Source organism: Strix uralensis, chromosome 17, assembly GCF_047716275.1.
Source record: "Strix uralensis isolate ZFMK-TIS-50842 chromosome 17, bStrUra1, whole genome shotgun sequence".
NCBI lineage: Eukaryota > Metazoa > Chordata > Aves > Strigiformes > Strigidae > Strix > Strix uralensis.
This window is the reverse complement of record NC_133988.1, coordinates 16,412,687-16,431,147: the sequence shown is the minus strand read 5'-3', so window position 1 is coordinate 16,431,147 and position 18,461 is coordinate 16,412,687. Positions and strand designations below refer to the sequence as shown.

Below are 18,461 nucleotides of genomic sequence, written 5' to 3'. Positions count from 1 at the left end.
CTCCCGCTCCCCGCTCCCCTCACACATTCATCCCCCCGCTGCCCGCTCAAACCGCCGGTGCCCGTTTGAACGCGCTGGGTGGCTCCCCCCTCCCCCTTCCCCTCTCTGGAAAGTTGCAAGAAGTTGTTTGGGTGTGTTGTTTTTTTTTTTTTTTAATTTTATGTATTTTGGGGGGGTTCTTTTGCTTTTAAATCCCCCTGCCCGGCCCGCTCGCCCTCCCCACAGCCCGGTCCCCGGGCGCTGGCGGGGCGGGCCTGGGGGGCGTGTGTGGGGGGGCTCTCAGGGCTGCGGCGGCTGCCGGGAAACGCCGCGCTCCCCCGGCCCTGCCCCGGCCCTGACCCTGCGGGCGGCCCCCGGCCGCGCATGCTCCAGGCTGGACAGCTCCTGAGAGGGAAATTTAAAAACGGGCTGGAGCCCGGCCCCGCCGCCGACTCGCCGCGGCTCCGAGCCGCCGGCTCCATCATCCCCCTCACAGGGCCAGCTCCAACCCCCCCCCCTCTTTTTTTCCCGCCCCGCTCCCCCTCAGAGGGAGACCCCGCCGCGCCGGGCCGCAGCCGCGGAGCTCCGGGCGGGCCCCCCGGGCCCCGGCCCGTCAGGTTTGTGGAAGGAGCACGGAGCTTTCGGCCGGGAGGTGCGGGCAGGCCGCGGGCGGGGTGTCGGGGGGCGGCGGGCCGCGGGGATCCTCCGCGGCTACCAGCGGGCGGCTGCGGGGCCGCCGCCGCGAAGGGCTCGGGATCGCCCTCGGGCAGCTCCGCCGGCACCGGGGCTCGGCTCCCCCCGGGCTCCCCCCGAACCCCGGGCGCACTGAGGCCGGCGCTCGCCGCCGCAGCTCGCTTTTCCTAAACGCTCCGCGGGTGCTTCCAGGGGAGTTCAAGAGCAGCCCCGAGGAGGGAGCGCTCCCCGGCTGCCTCCGGTGCTGCCGGCACCGGCAGCCTCCTGACACGCGAACCGCCCCGCCGTGCCCGCAGTCGGTAGATGCTCCCGCCATCAGGGGCAAAGTTCCTATCCTGAGCATTTTTTTTTTTTTTAATTTAATTTTATTTTTCCCCCGTAAAACATTTTACTCCGTTGCCTGGCCCAAACAAAACCAGTGGGAGGGAAAGGTAATATAAGTTGGGCTTTACTTTCCTGTAGCCCTGGGTTTGAGTTGGGGTTTTGGTGTGTCCTGCCCGCTGCTGAAGTGCTGGATAGCTACTCCTGCCTGAACGGCTGCTTTCTGTTTTCTTGTCTTTTGCCAAGGAGATGATAGAGAGTGATATCCCGTCCATAATGTCAGGAATCATTAGGAACTCAGGGCAAAATCACCACCCTTCACAGGAGTACAGGTGAGGCATTTATCGATTTCAAAAATATGCACTGCACTGTCACAGCCTGCTAACTGATGTTGTTTTGTCATTATGTCCTAAAAAAACCCTTAACATATAGAAATCAACTTTTTATTTATTTTGTTTTAAAATTAACCGCATTATTTCTCCACTCTAAACTAGACTTCTAAGCTGGTGACCGGTTACAATGCGTTACTTATTTAGAAGCATTCCTGTTTAAAGTATTCTGATACTAAACTATGTTTGATAAATACCCCTTCAAAGCCTGGGGCTGACCTTCCAGTAAGCTCTCTCTGCTGTATGAGTGTTGCCAGAGAAGGATATTCTCGTTAAATAAGAATTATTTAAAAGTTCCCTTTCAGATCACATTTTGTATTGTTATGAAGCAGTCATGGAGAGACTAAATCAAGTGCAATAGACACTAGAAGAGCCTTTTCATTAAAACAAGTACTTATGTAGTACTCCAAAGCACTGACATGTCAAAGGTCTTCTAATATCGGTGGGAACAAACCTGGAGTTGTCAACAGCCTTTGATAATTTACCTATACCACTATGCCTCCATTTATTCTTTAAAAGTATTGTTACAAGTCACGGGATGGTTCTGCATGAATTACAGTGCACTGGGTTAAGTTAGGTTACATCTTGTCACATGATGCAAAGTTCCAAGAAATACAGAACAGCAGAACATGATCCAGTTCTCACAGTAAAAAAAAAAAAAAAAAATAAATGTCTTGTTTTAAAATGAGGAGTGAGACACTATCGCCTTCCTCCCAGCCTGAGGGTGTTTTTACCCATTTCTGCGGGTAAAAGTGGTCTGCTGCAGGTATTCTTCTGTCAGCCTCTCTCTATTCAAAATGCAAACACTGCACTGCAGCCTCTTGCAGCTCAACAAGTGATTTGTTATACCCTCTGACGCCACTGTGGAAAAAGGTTTGTGGAACTCTGTTTTGCTGTTTATTAAAGCGCTGTTTGCTCTAGGCATTTTTGTTGGCTATGTAAATATTTGTAAAGAAATTATTCAGTATTTAATGAAGGGTGTGTATGAGAGAGACTTCTGGGTACTTATATTTAAGTCTGTATCTCCAGTGCCCTGAGGAACGTACCACCTTAACAAAGACCCTTTTTATGGAGAGAACTATTCTTTAACTCATAGCTGCAGAAAAAACACTCTTTTTGGGGGGAGAAAGATAGGATTTATCTTACCAGCGGTAAAGGAATTGTAAGAGTTTCTTCTTTTATTCAGAAGTCATCTGCTTTTAAAAAGTACTTTCAATTCTCTGCTAAACATTTTGAACTCAAAGATCCCAGTTCTCTAAAGTTTTTAACCCACTTGTGATTTCTGTAATGCAGCTTTAAAATGAATCATTTGACCTCATTTAATAGTGGCAAATTCTGATAAAAATGCATAAAATCTGAACTGCACCATAAATGCAGAGCAGTATTTGTCCTACTTCATGAGAAAACACTTTGGATTATGTAAAAGAAAATCTTTTAGACTGAATGATTTTAAGAAAAGAATAGACCTGTCAAATTCTATCAGCTCTGTTTACTCTCCTGCTGTCACCACAGTCCGAGACTGGAACCCACAGTCCCGAGTTCTCCATGGGGGAGCATCAAGGCTCCACAAAATGGGGAATGGCCTCCAATTAGTGAGTGGGAGGCTGGGGCTGTGCGGAGAATACTCTTCTGTCTCACTTGGAATCTTTCAATGGGACAGTTGGACTTGGAGGAGACCAGGCTTTCCTGCGAGAGCGCAGGAGGAAACACTGAAAAGGGAGGGGAGCGTGTGGGCGTGGAAGCAGGGGATCAAACCAGCAAAGACCAATAAGTTTTCATGCAGCTTGTGCTTACAGTTTGAAACTATGGGATTTTTTTTTTTTTTAAATGGACAAGGAAAAAAAATCCCTGATTTTAACAGATCTTTGAATTCTGTGGATCCAAAGCATCTGTAGTGAATTTGATGTAGCACATAGAGCAGTGATGAGGATCAGACTGCTATGCAAAGTCCAGGGACTATTTGCACCGTAGTAAAATGATTTTAGACAAATATCCCTTCCACCAATGCAGCTGTGGGGTATAAACCATCACACTGTCCGGGAATGATTAAGGGCCATCACATCTTCCCCGATGCCTAAGTTTTTATGGCGCTGTCACTGCCTGGCTAGCAATGCAAAGTCATACTTCATATTAGCAGATGCCTCTCACTCTGCCAAAGAAAATACCCCTACCTTCAATATTTTCATAATTGTAGTAAAGGCAAATGTTTCTAATGAGTTCTTTTTACATTTCAGGAGATAAAAGCAGAGAATTGTGACACACTGGGATTTTTTAACCCTTAACACTGTCTTCTTGTTAATTATAATTAATAATCTAACACTATGTTTTAGCATAAATATTTTGATGTTTAAATCAAAGCAATAGGCAGACTACAAGTTTACTATGCAGTGGTGCACTTGTGGTTATTTCAGCACAAAGCTGTGTAAATGATGATAAATTATAGGAGCCAACTCAGAGGCTACTAAATCAGTGGAGAGCTCCCATGGCCTTCAGTGGGCTTGGAGCTGATCTCTGAGAAACGAGGTTCTTCAGCTCATAAACGCTGTGCTCTTAAAGCAGTGTTTTGAATTGAAGTCTGCAATCTATCCTTTTGCAGTCTGATTTGATTTGACATACATAACCAGTGCAAGAGAAGTAAAAGATCTACTGTGGCGTACAGAAGCGCAGAATCAGATTTAACGTGCAGGTCTTGAGCAGTAGAAACCCCAGGGAGGCAGATGCGAGGCCAAGGTGGGCCTGGGCTAAGACTGCAAAAACACTTACAGACCTTAAGTTCTCTCCTAAAGAAGGCTCAATATTATCCTAATTTAATGTTTTTGGGTTTCAAATGCAGCGGTGTGCTTATTTTTCTCAGGGACTATCCCCTTCCCAAACTAGGTACAGTTAAGTGTTGTTTATTACATATCATACAATAAATCGTGACATGAAAGACAGGCCATTAGAAGGGAGACAAAGAGTAACTTGCTGTGGATTATTTAACGTAGGTGAAAATCCAAATTTAAGGAGTCAAATCATCGCTCTAGGTAAAAATGTGGCATCTATATTTTGAAGGAAATAACTAAAATGTATAATTCTATTTGAAGAAATAACATTACTTAAGATGTACAGCTAACCCTAGATCAACAAGATAAATTAACTTCATGTTTTGCAGCTCAATATTTTGTGTAAGGACCACGTTTCTATTTTTTGATATTACTATGTATTTCCAGTTGATAGAAGCCTTATGTAGTATTTTGAAGGCCTTGCAATGCATTTTCTATACATGTTAAGCAGGAATTCAGTTTTAAATAGATATCTTCTTGATCAAAAGTTGTTACTCAATATTACATATTAGTAGGCTACATCCTCCTTCACCCCATTTTAATTGTCCCTCTGGTTCTTAAAAAATTGGTCTATATTCATCAGCCGATTAGATAGTCTGATTAATTTTTTTTGGTAATAATTACTTTATGCTAGCATAGTTTGGCAAAAAATCATATTAAGAAGCATAGGCACATAAACATGCAATGGCTGTATTCCATACATTCCAGACGTGACTGCATTACAGTGGTGAAAAATGTGGAAAGCCTTTATCTTGATGACACACAGCACATTTTAGCTGCCCTAAGCAGTAGTCTCATATCTGGTTTTGCACTTTGGTTTCTGGAGAGCGAGCTACAGCTCAGGGCTCCTGACTGTCACCTCTGGAGATGGACGGAGTCTGGGAGTTTGCATAAGGAAATTTCTGCAGACAAAGGGTTACAAACGCATAACTAACGAAACCGTAATTGTTCCTGAAGAAAAATGTCAGTGTCCATTCCCTTGACACCATGTGTGTCTGACAGGGAGTGAGATAATGACTCGATGTGTCGGAGGAATTTCATCACAGTAGTTGCTTCATTCTTTCAAAAAAATGTGAGAAACCTCCTAGGAATCAGTCAAACTCAGGCCACTGTGGATTGATTTAAGTGGATTAGCTCAACTCTTTCCTATGCAGTTCCTGAAATGTGCTAATAAAAATTTGTGGCCCTTGCTCCTCAAATTGTCTTGCAGTTACAAGCAGAGATGGGGAGGACTGGTCTGTACCCGGGCGATATCTTGCAGGCTTCTCAGGCTCATCTACCTCCAGTGAAACCAGAACTGAGTTCATGTCTTACCTCAAAAAAAGGCGCTTGACTTCCCATTCAAAACAAGGAAGCAGAAAAGAAATTTGGATTTTTTCAGCCTTCCTGTGAGATCTGAGATGCTCAGGCCACTCCGCTCTTATTTTACTCATTTAAGAAATCTCATATATGCAGGCAGCAGAATTGCTGTGCGATCGCCGCAGCAACTGATGCAAGCGAGACGTGTTCTTACAACAGTGCAAAACAAAGGATAGTATATTTTCTATTCCTTTTACACTGGAGTAAATAACTACACAAGATCCCAGGCAAGTAAATCAGTTCAGCAGCTGAAGCAATGTTAAGGGAAACAATAGCTTTCCAGGTAGACAACGCTACTGATTTTTAGAGAAAACATTCCAGTAGTGTCAGGTTCTTCAACACATTTTTGCATCGAGGAGAGGCTTATTTTGCCATTAGTCACAGGTTTTGTTTTGGTGTGGGTTTTTTTAACAAAACAGATTGCAGAGTCAGATACCAGCCACATTTGGCAAATCCAAACCTAGGGATGGTTATGTGGGTAAGGCACAGCAGGGAGCGAGTGGCTGGGAGTGCAGTGCTGACATTGCTGCTAACTTCCTCTCAGGCTTAAGCAAATCATGTAGGTCACTTGTAATTCAGTTTCCCTTCATCTCATACCAAAATGATGTAATGAGGCATTGTGAAACCCGGAGCTGAAATGTATAAAAGTCTCCAGGAGCACATCTGTAGCCTGTTCTGTTAGCACTAACTACCTTTGCAGAAGGTTTTTGGAGAACCCTCTTCCCTTCTGAACCATGGTGTAAGGAAAGGAGAACAGCAACACCTGACAGGGTAATCATGTTATTTGCTTTTTCCTCACTAGTTTTCGTTCCTGTAATCCAAAGTTTTTTGAGCTGCAGCTGAGGAGGGACTTTCTGGTTGTCCCTGGAAAGTTGCCTAGTTTCTGTTCTTATTTCCAGCAAGGCCAGAAATTATTCAAAGAACTTGAAGACAGGGAGAGGGAAGGCGAGCTGGTGGTTTGGGACTGGATGGGGGGTGTGCCTTCGAGAGGCAAAGAGGAACCACAGATGGAAAGCAGCAGTGAGAGCAGCTGGCTGAAGCAGGCGAGGAGAGAGGCTGGTAGTTGTGAGTGTGGAAAACAGAACCTAGTGAGGGGAAAAGCACCTGCAAGGGAGGAAGATGGCAAGAGAAGTGCATAGAGGGAAGGAGCAGAGTGGGTGGAGTGAGGAGCAAAAGGAGACAGTGAAGTTGGCTCCTTCAGTAAAACGGAGAATACTTCTCACCGTGGAGACAGCTGAAGAGTCACCAAACGTAAATATTTTCCTTGTATTGTTTTACATATGAGAAATCACCGTGCTTGTTCTGAGGGCGTTACGTAATCCCAGACAAAAGAAAACAGTTTCTCATCACCACTTCAAGAAGAGGTTTTCTTAGGACTCTTCCTGTTCAATTGTCACTCACACTGGATAAACCATTGCAAACAGCTAATTAAGAATCTATCACCCCTGATTGCTCCTACTTGTTGAACAGTTGTATTACTTAAGCTCAAGCAAAAAGATGTCAGTGCTGGCAATGGTAATAAAACTTGTCCACTGAGTGAGAGACATCTTAAATCTATGGTTGAAGGTGAATATGCCAAATACAACCACAATGTTTTGGTCTGACTTTGCTTAGAATGGAGGCGATGATGAGCTGTAGCGTTAGATTCGCCCTACAACATCAACCAGTTTGAGTGCTTTGTATCCTTGGGGACAGACTCCAGAGCAAACAAGCAGACAGGTTCCTTGAAGTGTGAATGGTTCAATATGCATAGAAATCTGTAGCTCTGCATGCCAAATCATGAACTGGAATCCCCAGTTATTGGCTAACCTATCTGGAGATGAAATATCTTCGGGTATGCTTGTCATTGCCGAGCTTTCCTTCAGTCTTAACAAACTTGTTTGGCAGACTGTTCTGTGACACTGTTGAAGAGATGGTTCCTACAGCCTCTGGTGAGAAGTTCGTCATACAATGGCGTTTGCAAGTGTAGAAGTGAATAGTTCACCTTGACAGCAGTTTCTGCGGTGATGAACCACCTTAGGTCCGGCTCATTAGAACAGCTCAGTGTGAGGAACGATGGTAAAGCTAGATCTATGAATATAGATTCAAATTCAACCCTGATGTTATTTGCAGATTCCCACAAGGTTATGCCAGGAATGAATTTCATTCCATCTAGCTAGCTGCTGTGCCAGCAGTATGTACTTGATGGGGAAAAAAAAGGAGAGATATCTTTAGGTATGTCTAACAGATAATTTTGCCCTGCTGACAGGCTCTAGTGAGCTCAGTCAGATGTGCAGGAGTCTGATTTCTTGGTGACTGCAGGCAGGAAAGTCTGGAGCTCAGTATCGGGAGATCTGGAAAGGGGTTTTTTCCTGATTCTGGAAGAGTAAACTTCGTGTGGGCTGGCTGGTGGCCAAGATCTATTGCCTGATTAAGTAACTATTTTGGGCACTGCATGATGGAGCAGAAAACAAAGTCTAAGACACCACGGAGCGTTTCTGTATCACCCATCACAGCTCTCAGGGCACTTTCACAGACAACCGGGGCATACATCCACAGTGTCACGTGGATTCGTACTAACACAGGTGCCTTTCTAGGACAGAAACACATAGAAACAGATTTGAAAGGAGAGGGGGAAAAATGGAGTTGCGTGGTTTCACCACACCTTTAAAAATAATATCATGTTTGCAACACATTTGGTGTGACTGTAACCTTTTCTTCATAGGGGTTTAGCAGTTCAGCGTCTATACCAGACGGCCCTGGGGAATGTGCAGCTGGGGACGTTTTCAGTAGTGTGCATTAATTATAGCGTATCACTATTTATCTCATTTACATGCATTGAAAGGAAATGGCTGCTTTTACTACAGTGCCCCATTGTGCCAGGGGCTGTGAACACCCATCTAAAGACAGGATCTCTGACTCCTGAAGTTTACCCTCAAACGTGAGATGAAAAGGGTGGTGGAGGGGAAGAGAATCAAAGTACACATGATATTACAGTATGTACTTACATATTTGTAGTTGGCTTGGCACAGGCAGTCTTTCAGGTCAGGAAGATTGAACCCTGTGAGATTAAAATGTTAGGTATAGCTCTCTTTCCAGAGGCAGTTAGATTAGCATTTTTTTCACTACAAGCAGGGCCCACATTGAGCCTGCGTACTGTCAGATAAGCTGGGTTTATGCTGCAGAATATATCTGGGGGTTTAAAACACCTCAGTCAGACAGCGACGGGCATACTTGAAGGGGTTTCACCTTCTTTAAGGTGAAATTTCAACACTGGTCTTGAAGACAACCTGAAGAATAATCCTTAAATGTGAAATATTTTATTCTGATTAAATATACCTTTTTCCCCATTATTAATGGAAACAGTTGTTCTGACAACTAACAAATCCATTAAAAAAAATGTGTAAGTGAACAGCCAGAGGTGATTTTAAGAGAACTGTAAGCTCAAATTCAAAGAGCCATGCCATGCGAGGATGGGGAAGGGAAGGACACAGCTTTGTCTTGGAAAAAGAGCTGGCTCACACCCTTCTCTAGTTATTATATATTACTGCATCTTCGTATCTCTTTAAAGCGGAGCCTGATAACTGCTACATCCACTGAAAATTTCAGTCACCTTCCTTTCCCCCCCTTGGATGCCCGGCGTTCGTGCGAGAGGAAGGGAGCAGCGAGGGTCTGCACCACGAGGCTGCAGAGAGGGGAAGGCTGCCCGATGCCCACTGGCGAGGAGCAGAGTTGTAGTTTGAGCTTCTGACAGCATCCAGCCATGCCCAGGGTACGGCCAGTCATTCCCACGCCTAGAGAGAGCACCAGGATGAGTGCATCTAGGGTGAGTGGGAAGCAGAGGCTCTTGTTTCCCCAAAAACTAAAGCCGGGAAGGCTGCTGAGCCCCACCGCGAGTCCCACGGTGCCCCGGTGCGGAGAGGCTCGTCCCGTGCGGAGGAGCGGCGAGGGCATGTGGCGGATTCATTGCCTGACAGGAGGCGTGTGCAGTGGGTGCTGACCCTCGCCGCCCATCTGACCCCGTTATTTGTTGAAGGAGCTGACTTGTCTGGGAGGACTGGCAGGGACTGGGGTGCCAGATGGCATGTGGATGTGTGTTGTGTGTCGGCTGTCATTCACCCAGATTAATGTGAAGTTTGTAAAAAGGAGGAGGGGGGGGAAAAACAATTAAGCAAGAATCTCAAAAACAATCGAGGCCACGTGCCACCGGGCAGCAGTCGTTGGCCGCACAATGGGTTATCGGCTTCCCATGAATGGGTCCAACTGTTGCAAACGACATGAGCCTGCCCAGTTTTCAAATCATTTAATGCTCTTGTTTACTTCCAATCCAGCCAATCTCGGGGCCGGGAGAGCCATCACCTGATAGTCTTTTTATGTATTTAAGTCCCAGGCCTCACAAAATAACTGAACAGCGGTAACCATGGCAATGCTAATTATTGCACTATAACTACAGTAGGAGAGAGAAAACAGGGTAGGCTGGGAGAGAGATTTGAAGTTGTTTTTTGGCCAGGATTTGAGCTTTTGGCTCCTGGTCAGGTGTTGGGGGTTTTTTTCCTTTTCTTCTTTCAAAATCTTTTTACAAACAAATAAATTACATTCTGCTTTAAAGATCTCCTAGATAATAGTTTAGGGAACTCTGATACATGTTTCTGGAAATCATGAATAGAGGAGCTGAAAGCTCCTGGGCAGCCAGGCACTAGAGTTCTGCCTTGTTCTTTTAAGCTGATTTAGAATCGTGTAAAACATAAAAGATGCTTTAGCAAGAGACCAGATTTATTTAAGGCTTCTGCATCGTCATTTGGCAATGAACCCGCATTAGTACCACACAGCTGGCTTTAGCACATCTATGAGGGAGCTCTTTAAAACCTTTGTTTTGAAAGCAAAATCAGCTACATCCAACTAAACTATGTTCTTCTGAAAAAGAAAGATGTTTTCCTGGTCCTGAATCCCTTTGGATTTACCCTGGGTATCTAATGATAACTTCCTGACGTGTTCTAATTACTGCTTTACTCCTCAAGATACCCGTGACTTCTGTAATACTGTTTAATATTAGTAAAAGTAATTTAGCCCTTTATTTGTAATAGCTCTTTTATTGACTTTAATTGGGAGTTTTGACCACACAGGAATTTTTGAGTACTGTAAATATATTTCAATATTTCAGTTTTGTACCACGCACTCGATCAGAAGCAAAATAAAGCAGGTGCGATGGAGCATGCAGAATGTACCAAAACCAGAGTTTTAAACCAGAACCAGCCTGTCATCGTCATGCCTCAGTTTTGTTGCTAAAGGCAGGCTGGACGTTACCGTGCGTTCAGCCACCAGCTTTTCATTCTGATCACTTAGTATGTCAAAAACTGCCTAAGAAATTGCTTCACGCGCTTCATGGTTCCTTGTTAAGTATCAATAACTTCAGGTAGCTGAATGGAAGAGATCATTCTGTAAAGTTTTGTTAATGCAGCAATTCTCTGCTGATCCGTCCGCACCGGCGGGATGTGGTGGCTGGGAAGAGCCCTCTCCAGGTGGTGCAGCCAGCAGCGTACACGGGTCCCTGAGGAGCGGGGCACAGAAACTCCCTCCAAGGCTGCTGGTCACGGGATTTCAGGGTTAATGCAAAATTATCAGAGTAAAAAGTCCTGGCAGGTTTCTTCTACATCAAGGCCAAACAAGTGCAAATTTCTGACAAATGTGAAAATAATGAATCAGCTCTGGTTTTGTTTCTAGGCAGTTTCTCTTCCAGGTTCTTACGCCTTCTTCCCCTACAAATACTGCACAGGAAATTTTCTTAACCAAAATGTTTCCAACCATACCAAGGACCACATGATGAGGTGAAGGGTGGCAGTAACCAGCCAGCTGTGAAACCAAAGGTCACATCTGAATTCTGCAAACTGAATTCCAGCCTGACGTGTTTTCCCCGCTGACCTACGTGAGCTTCGGCATCCCAGTCATCTCCCCTCTTACCAGGGACAGTGCAGCAGCATCCCTGCTCTCTCTAACCTTTCATGCTGTTTTGCAGACTCTTAGCTTCTGACCCCTCCCAGCTGAGTGAAGATGACCTCCCCAGTGACTTACAGTCCTTGTCGTGGCTGACATCTGTTGATGTTCCTCGGTTACAACAGATGGCCAGTGGAAGAATGGATTTTAACCTTGCTGCCCAGAACGTGATGCTACAACAGACAGGTAAACTGCGAGGATGTTAAATAACTGCTCTTTAAACCACACGGCCTTTCTTGCCACCCCCCCAGGCTAGCTTTCCTTTTAGTAGATTCCTTTTAAGTGCATTTTGCTTCCTGTCAGAAGACCTGGAGCCTGTTGTCTTCTGATAAGGCTGTTGCTGATACGTTTCCTTCATGTCAAGAGGCAGAGTGCCCTAGCAGTGACAACAGAGATCTTAGCATCCGATTGGCCTTTCTGCTCAGTGCAGTTGCTGGTGCCTTGTTGCATGAACTTGGGCCAAGGTATTTAAGACTTGCATTTCAGAGGTTTTCAACAGCTTTGAAATTAGGTAATTAGTTTTTCTTGTTTGTTTCAACACTGATAAAATGAAGAGTATCTTATTTACCCCATCCCTGTTTGCTTCATACAGACTTACAGCATATGTTCATTGAACGCCTTTCTTTCCTTTGTGAACATCCTTTAGGTAAACACACTCATTCCCTAAGGCATTCTGCTGAGAGACCTCAGCATATCATCTTGCTTGCTTTAGAGCAGAAATCCTTCTGGAGTACAGATAGTGCTGAATATGTTTCTTTTTCTTTTGTAAGATGCTGTGTCTGTAACACCACTGTGGACTGTTAAACAGCTGTCATCTTTCATTCCCTGCATAACAAGTTTTAGAAGCAGCTGATGTCATCTGTGCCATTTGTGAAATGCTCTGGGTTCTTTTGGGATGGAAAGCCACAGAGAGATGTGATTATCCACTCCAGAGCTTAGCTGCCTTCAACTGCATCTATTAAAAATAAATGTCAGCTCTCTTTTCTGCAGTGTACTTTCACGTGAACATTCTTTACCTTTGCTTTCTCCAAAACAGGTCCTGTGGCAGGCAACATGCACTCAGCGGGTGCACCTGGAGCAATGATTCATGTCCAGGCCAGCCTGCCACAGGGAATCCTGGGACTGAATTCTATTTCAACACACGGAGCAAATGTAAGAGCAGGCCTCGATGGCGTATTACTGCAACACTTCTTAGGAAAAGATGTTGGTAGTTTCAAGACTGACACGTCTACTGTCTTTATCTCAGCAGATGAACCAGTACGCTGTAGGTGGGCAGCCATCTTCCAGTTTACAAACACAGCAACAACTCTTTCCTCCTCCTCATTCACAGCAAGTGTTTGCCCTGGCGCAGAACACACAGCAGGTACTCTTATTTTCTCGTGGTCCGTGTCGTGAAGTACCTGCCAAGATCACGTCTAGAACCCTTTAAAAAGAAAAACTGTAAAATATCCCTAAACCTCCATACCCGTGGACATTTTGCATCTGACGTTTTCCTGTTTTTCCTTCTGCATACAGTGTAACCCAGCAGCAATCTACAACACACCCTATGGGACTCAGCCACACTATGCTCAGCCACGCCTGGCTCCTCACTCTGCCCAGGAACTGCAGCCAAAGCACTACCCCAAGCCCATCTATTCGTATAGGTGAGCGGAGAGCAGAATAACTTCTTACCAGCCCAGCCTGTGCTGGGCTGACTCTAACACTGTGGGTGTGGTAGCACGAGAGCATTTGGTTCCTTTCGAAGGGAACAAAAATCCTGTCATCCGCCCAGGAGTTCTGTGGAAGCTGCCTCGGAGGGGTAGCGGGAGTGACCAAGCAAACTGTTCCTGAACGTCAGCACAGAGGTAATCACACAGAGGAGTAAAATCTGCAGGATCACAGGCTGACTTCTGAGCATTTGAGGAGGGTAATCCCACAATCAGCCAGCTGTTTGTGTCTTAAGAGACGGGCCCCAGGTTGCTAGACCTAGAAGGCGGCATGATGGCTCAGCAGACACAGTCTGTTAATTCCTGTATTTCTCTGTCCTGTAGTTGTCTGATTGCAATGGCACTGAAGAACAGCAAAACAGGCAGCCTGCCAGTGAGCGAGATCTACAGCTTCATGAAGGAGCACTTTCCTTACTTCAAGGTACCCGTCCACCTGAAGGGTGGGAGTAGAACACCCCCAAAACTTTACTCATGGCTTATTTCACTAAAACATCCTCCTGCATCTTTCAGACAGCCCCCGATGGCTGGAAGAACTCTGTGCGCCACAACCTGTCTCTGAATAAGTGTTTTGAGAAGGTGGAGAACAAGATGAGTGGCACCTCTCGCAAAGGGTGCCTGTGGGCTCTCAACCCTGCCAAGATCGACAAGATGGAAGAGGAGATGCAGAAGTGGAAGCGGAAGGACTTAGCTGCTATTCACAGGAGCATGGCCAACCCAGGTAGGGCTTATGTTACGCTTTCACTGTGTGTGTGAGAGGCAAGGGGACAAACAGCTGTTTGACCAGGAACACGGGAATCTTAAGAAATAAGTTCTATGGAACAGAGCTGGCTAGTGCAGAGCTCTTGCACCTTGCAACGGCCCCCTCCTCGAGCTGAAATACCCCGTGCTCCACACCCAAGTCATTGCTGCTGCCCCGAGGTTGTATCACGGGGCGATGAAAGGAGGAGGTAACAGAACTGACGGCTATTTTCGGGGGCCCTCAGCACAAATCCATCCCCAGCTTCAAAACAGCTTGTCTTTTTCCCCCATGCTAACCTATCTAGCGAGTTTAAGGCCTTCTGAGGAGTTATGCTGCCTCCAGTGTTAGTGTTTATAGTGTCACATTTTAATGCAGTTCTTTGCCTGCTCCTCTGCGAAACTCTCCCTTTATAAATAAGAATGAGAAAGTCCTAGTAAAGACACGTGTTTCTGAAGCTTTCAGGAGTTCAACTGGCAAAATCAACTGGAGGCTTTTTGCTGCAAAATCTGTAACATACAATCGGTGATAAACTACATTCTCCTTTGCTTAAAAACAAAAGTGCCACTGAAACTGTCAGGAGTCTCTCGTATGAATCTTACTGGAGATACAAGCAGAATTCTGAGCAGCCCTATGAGCTGGAGACCTGCTGAGGAGGCTCAGTTCTGCAGCTGCGGGTCAGCTGCCGTCGGTGGTGCCCTGGTTGCCCTGGCTAAGTCTCGTGTGATCGTTCCTTTAGCTCAGGTAGGGGTAACCGTGGAAGGCGACGAGGGGAAGGGCTAAGGGTGGGGAAGTGGAGGCGTTTATTTGCTCTCTGCCTTCTGTGCTGCATCTCATCCAGTGACGGACACTGCCGCCTTAGTTTTAGGGCAAAAGCGTGTGGCTGTGCTCACTTGGGAAATGCTTTGGCCGGGCTCTGCTTGAACAAATGGGTTAAACTATCTCTTTTTTTTTTCCCTTGGGACCGGGTGTCGCTTGTGCAGAGGAGCTAGACAAGCTGATCACTGACAGACCCGAGCACTGCAGACGGCCCAGCAAACAGGCAGAGCCAGAGGTCTCTGCCCTGAACCACCTGGCAGCCACCCAGGGCCGGATCCCCATCTCCCAGCTGCAGCCTCAGCCCGTCATGACGCTCTCGCTGCAGTCCATCCCACTCCACCACCAGATCCAGGCCCAGGCTCGCATCGCCCCCGACTCACCAGCGCCCGCGCAAACACCTCCTCTCCACACCCTGCCTGACGTGAGCCGCAGCCCCCTCCCCCACCATCCCGTGGGACGCGCGCCTCCCGACTTCCTGAACGTGACAGCAGACATGAGCACGGAGGTGGATGCTCTTGACCCAAGCATTATGGATTTTGCGTTGCAAGGTAAGGGAGAAGGAAGCTGAGGAAGGGGAATCACTGAATATATAACCGAGATGCTCTGGGGTGGGATGTAACAGCTCAAAACTGGTGCTGGGTGCTGGTCCCTGCAGCGTGACCTACCTGGCCTTCCTCAGGGCATTTCTGCCCTCTGCTAAATGACAGCAAGCTGCCTGTGTGGTTCAAGTGCAGGCACTGCGCTGGCTGTAAGCTGGGGTGTCCCTGGATCTAGGGTACCACATCCCTCTGCCCCTGGGAAACCACAGCTCCACCTGTGCCTCGGTTTCCCCCTTCTGTAAAAGAACTTCCCTGGCTCGTGGCGATGCCGAGCGTGGCTCCTGGGTTTCTGGTTAGCAGATGGGAGGTAGGTGCTGCCTGGAAAGGTCTGGAGTCCTGCTGGAATCAGGGGATTTGGGGGAACAGACTGTCTTACTGCCTTTGTGCTACAACTGGTAACATCCGCAGGCAGCACTGGTCCTAAGCAGCAGGTAAAGCCCTTTAGTTATGGCCTGAGCCCTACACACAGTGCCCAGGTGGGTTGGATGTGCCACTGTGACCAGAATTTAATTTTTTAAAGGTAACATATGGGAGGAAATGAAAGACGACAGCTTCAGCCTCGATACGCTGGGTGCCTTCAGCAACTCGCCGCTCCACCTCTCAGACTGTGACCTGGGCCCCCCCGGCCTCACCCCGGTGTCCAGCGGCAGCGATCGCTCCTTCGCAGACGTGCAGGTCACTGGCCTTTACACCACCTACACCACGCTGGACAACGTGGCGGCCGCCCAGTACATGAACCCCCAGGGCAACAAACCCATCGCTCTGCTCTGAGTCTTGCACCGCTCCAGGGAGCTCTGACGCAGGGGCCGGTTTCTCCCAGCTGTTAAAATCCGACCTGAAAGCAATAAAAAAAACCTCCTCCTGTAGACATGTGGAACGTGGGGGCTATTTACCAGGATAGAGCGTATGATGCCAAAATAAATCAAACTGCTACTAGTCGAACCGCTTTCACCCAGGGCAAGACTGAGGAAGGGGCGTGGACACTTGTGCTGCAGGACTGGTGAGCTCTCAGGAAGGAGCCAGAAGGCATCAGGAACTTTCACTAGAATGTAACCAAGCTAAAAAATAGCCCGATTAAGGTAAATACATTTAATTGACACTGTGATCTGGACTATACGTGGAAGCTGTTTGGCCACCACCCTCAGAGAAGCCAACGGGCTGGTCAGCACCAAGTTGGAGTCCAAAACGGTTGATCCTGTGCCATGTAGATCTTTTTTCTTAAATTGCCAAATAACTGTCACCATTGAACAAAGACCCCGTGCAGTTTCTGGAGGCACCTGCACCACTAACACCTTTCTGACGTAACTATTGTTAATTTATTGTTATGAGGTAGGAAAAAAGGAGCAAAAATACTAAAAATGAGAAGTCAGACCCATAGGAGACAACCGTTATATCTAGGTTTAAAATCAAAGTCCTCACCCCAAGAAGGAAGTGGTACTACTGAATTATTAAACTGATCACTGGCTAGAAGATTTTAGGAATTATGCCTATTTTTAGGATTTTTTAAAAAAAGATTAGATTTGTTTATAGTCTTGTGTATTGTGCTTCTGTCTATTCTTGTGCTAGGCAGTATTACTATTTGTAAATTTATTTATATTTATTGTTATGAAGAGAAAAGAAATTATGTAAACTGAGCACTGTTCAATTTTTTAAAATGCTGCAGTAACCTGTTTTACACCCACTAAATTATTCATAATCAAAAATGCAACAATTTCACTCGCTGTTGTTACACTACATTTCTTTTAAATAAGCACTTTTGATACTGTGAAACTCATGTTTTTTAAAAAAAATTCAGAGACCAAATATTGTAACTGTACCATACCGATTCATAATAGTCTTTCTTTCCTAATTAACCAAGTAAAATTGATTCTAATGTAGTTTTTTAAATTTTCAAACCCTGCTTTATACTTGGTAACATAACATTGCAAAGAACGTGCTGAAACATCTGCAAATATAAAAAGGAAATTGTATGTTGGAATTTAGCCTTTAGTTCACTTACTCACACCTCTGTGACCACGAAGCGATATTTATCTCTCATGTTTTGTCTGTTCCCGTGTGTGACTAGAATCTCCCAGCCTGTGGGTTCCCACCGTTGTACCCACGAGCTCACCGGCTGCTCCCGCCCCGCGGAGCACGGCTGGGGCAGAACATCGCTCGCTCCACGGACTGAAAACCCCGCGGGTGCGGGACGCTGGAACCCCCCCGCTGAAATCACCGCTGGGAAAATCAGGGGCTGGAAAATGCCTGTGCCTGGATCTCCCGAAAGGGCACGCTGCTCCACGGCCTAATTTATTGCTCAAGGACAAATGTGATTATTGATCATTTGCTGGGACTGGCGTCATCTGTGATGTCTTCCTTTTTTTTTTTTTTAAATAAATATTTCTTAGCGCTAAGCCTGGGTCGTTCTCGCTGTGCTGCGTTGCCACCCCTCTGCCGTCAGGCGAGGCCCTGCCCCGCACCTCGGCCTTCAACAGCAATTCCCAGGCATCTGCTGCTGGAAATCCAACCCAGCGAGGAAAGAGCTTCACGCAGCTTCCCGAGGGGGACAAACGGACACAGCTCAGACGTGTTTGACTCCCGCCACGGCCTCCAGGCCCTTCGCTCGAATCGGACTTGGGTGTTGATGTGCCACCACGGCCAGAAAAGCATCTCACCAGCGCACAAAGCGTCTGCAGCACCCGTCCGCAGGTGGAAGCAAGGGCCTGACTCAAAGAGCAGCTTCCCCCAGGCTTTGCAGCCTGCGCAGGCACAACACCACGGCCACAGCGAGGGTTTGTCCCTGCCACAAATCCTTCAGGAGAACAAGAGTCTACAGGTACGAACCCTTTCTCCGTGCTGTCGGCCTGTCCCTGAGCATCTCCAGCTAACGGCGAAGAGCCCTGGCTCAGGGAGAGGCATTTGCAGGAGGTGCTCTCTGCGGGGCGGGGGCTGCACAGCAGCAGAGGCACCGGCCCCTGCTCAGATCCACCACCTTTAGACACAGCAAAAGGAGGAGAGGTCAGGAAAGCTTCCTGGAGAGCTGTGCGCGCTTTATGGGCAGTTTGGCTCCCGTACGGTGAGCACCAGCC

At 46.7% G+C, this 18,461-nt stretch overlaps 1 protein-coding gene across 2 annotated transcripts; it reads left to right on the top strand.

Moving 5' to 3' along the window:
• The first annotated feature begins 1,242 nt into the window (after window positions 1-1,242).
• Window positions 1,243-16,336, top strand: FOXN4 (forkhead box N4). 2 transcript variants are annotated; one of them, XM_074887138.1, is made up of 10 exons: window positions 1,243-1,325; window positions 4,874-4,883; window positions 11,572-11,719; window positions 12,570-12,685; window positions 12,783-12,896; window positions 13,049-13,176; window positions 13,564-13,660; window positions 13,750-13,957; window positions 14,959-15,342; window positions 15,914-16,336. In XM_074887138.1, exons 1-10 carry the CDS (start codon window positions 1,243-1,245, stop codon window positions 16,162-16,164), a joined length of 1,539 nt encoding a protein of 512 aa, XP_074743239.1. In that variant the 3' UTR covers window positions 16,165-16,336. The 2 variants fall into 2 exon arrangements, with proteins under 2 accessions (XP_074743239.1, XP_074743238.1); XM_074887137.1 differs by lacking the exon at window positions 4,874-4,883 and having other exon boundaries at window positions 11,556-11,719.
• The last annotated feature ends 2,125 nt before the right edge of the window (window positions 16,337-18,461 follow it).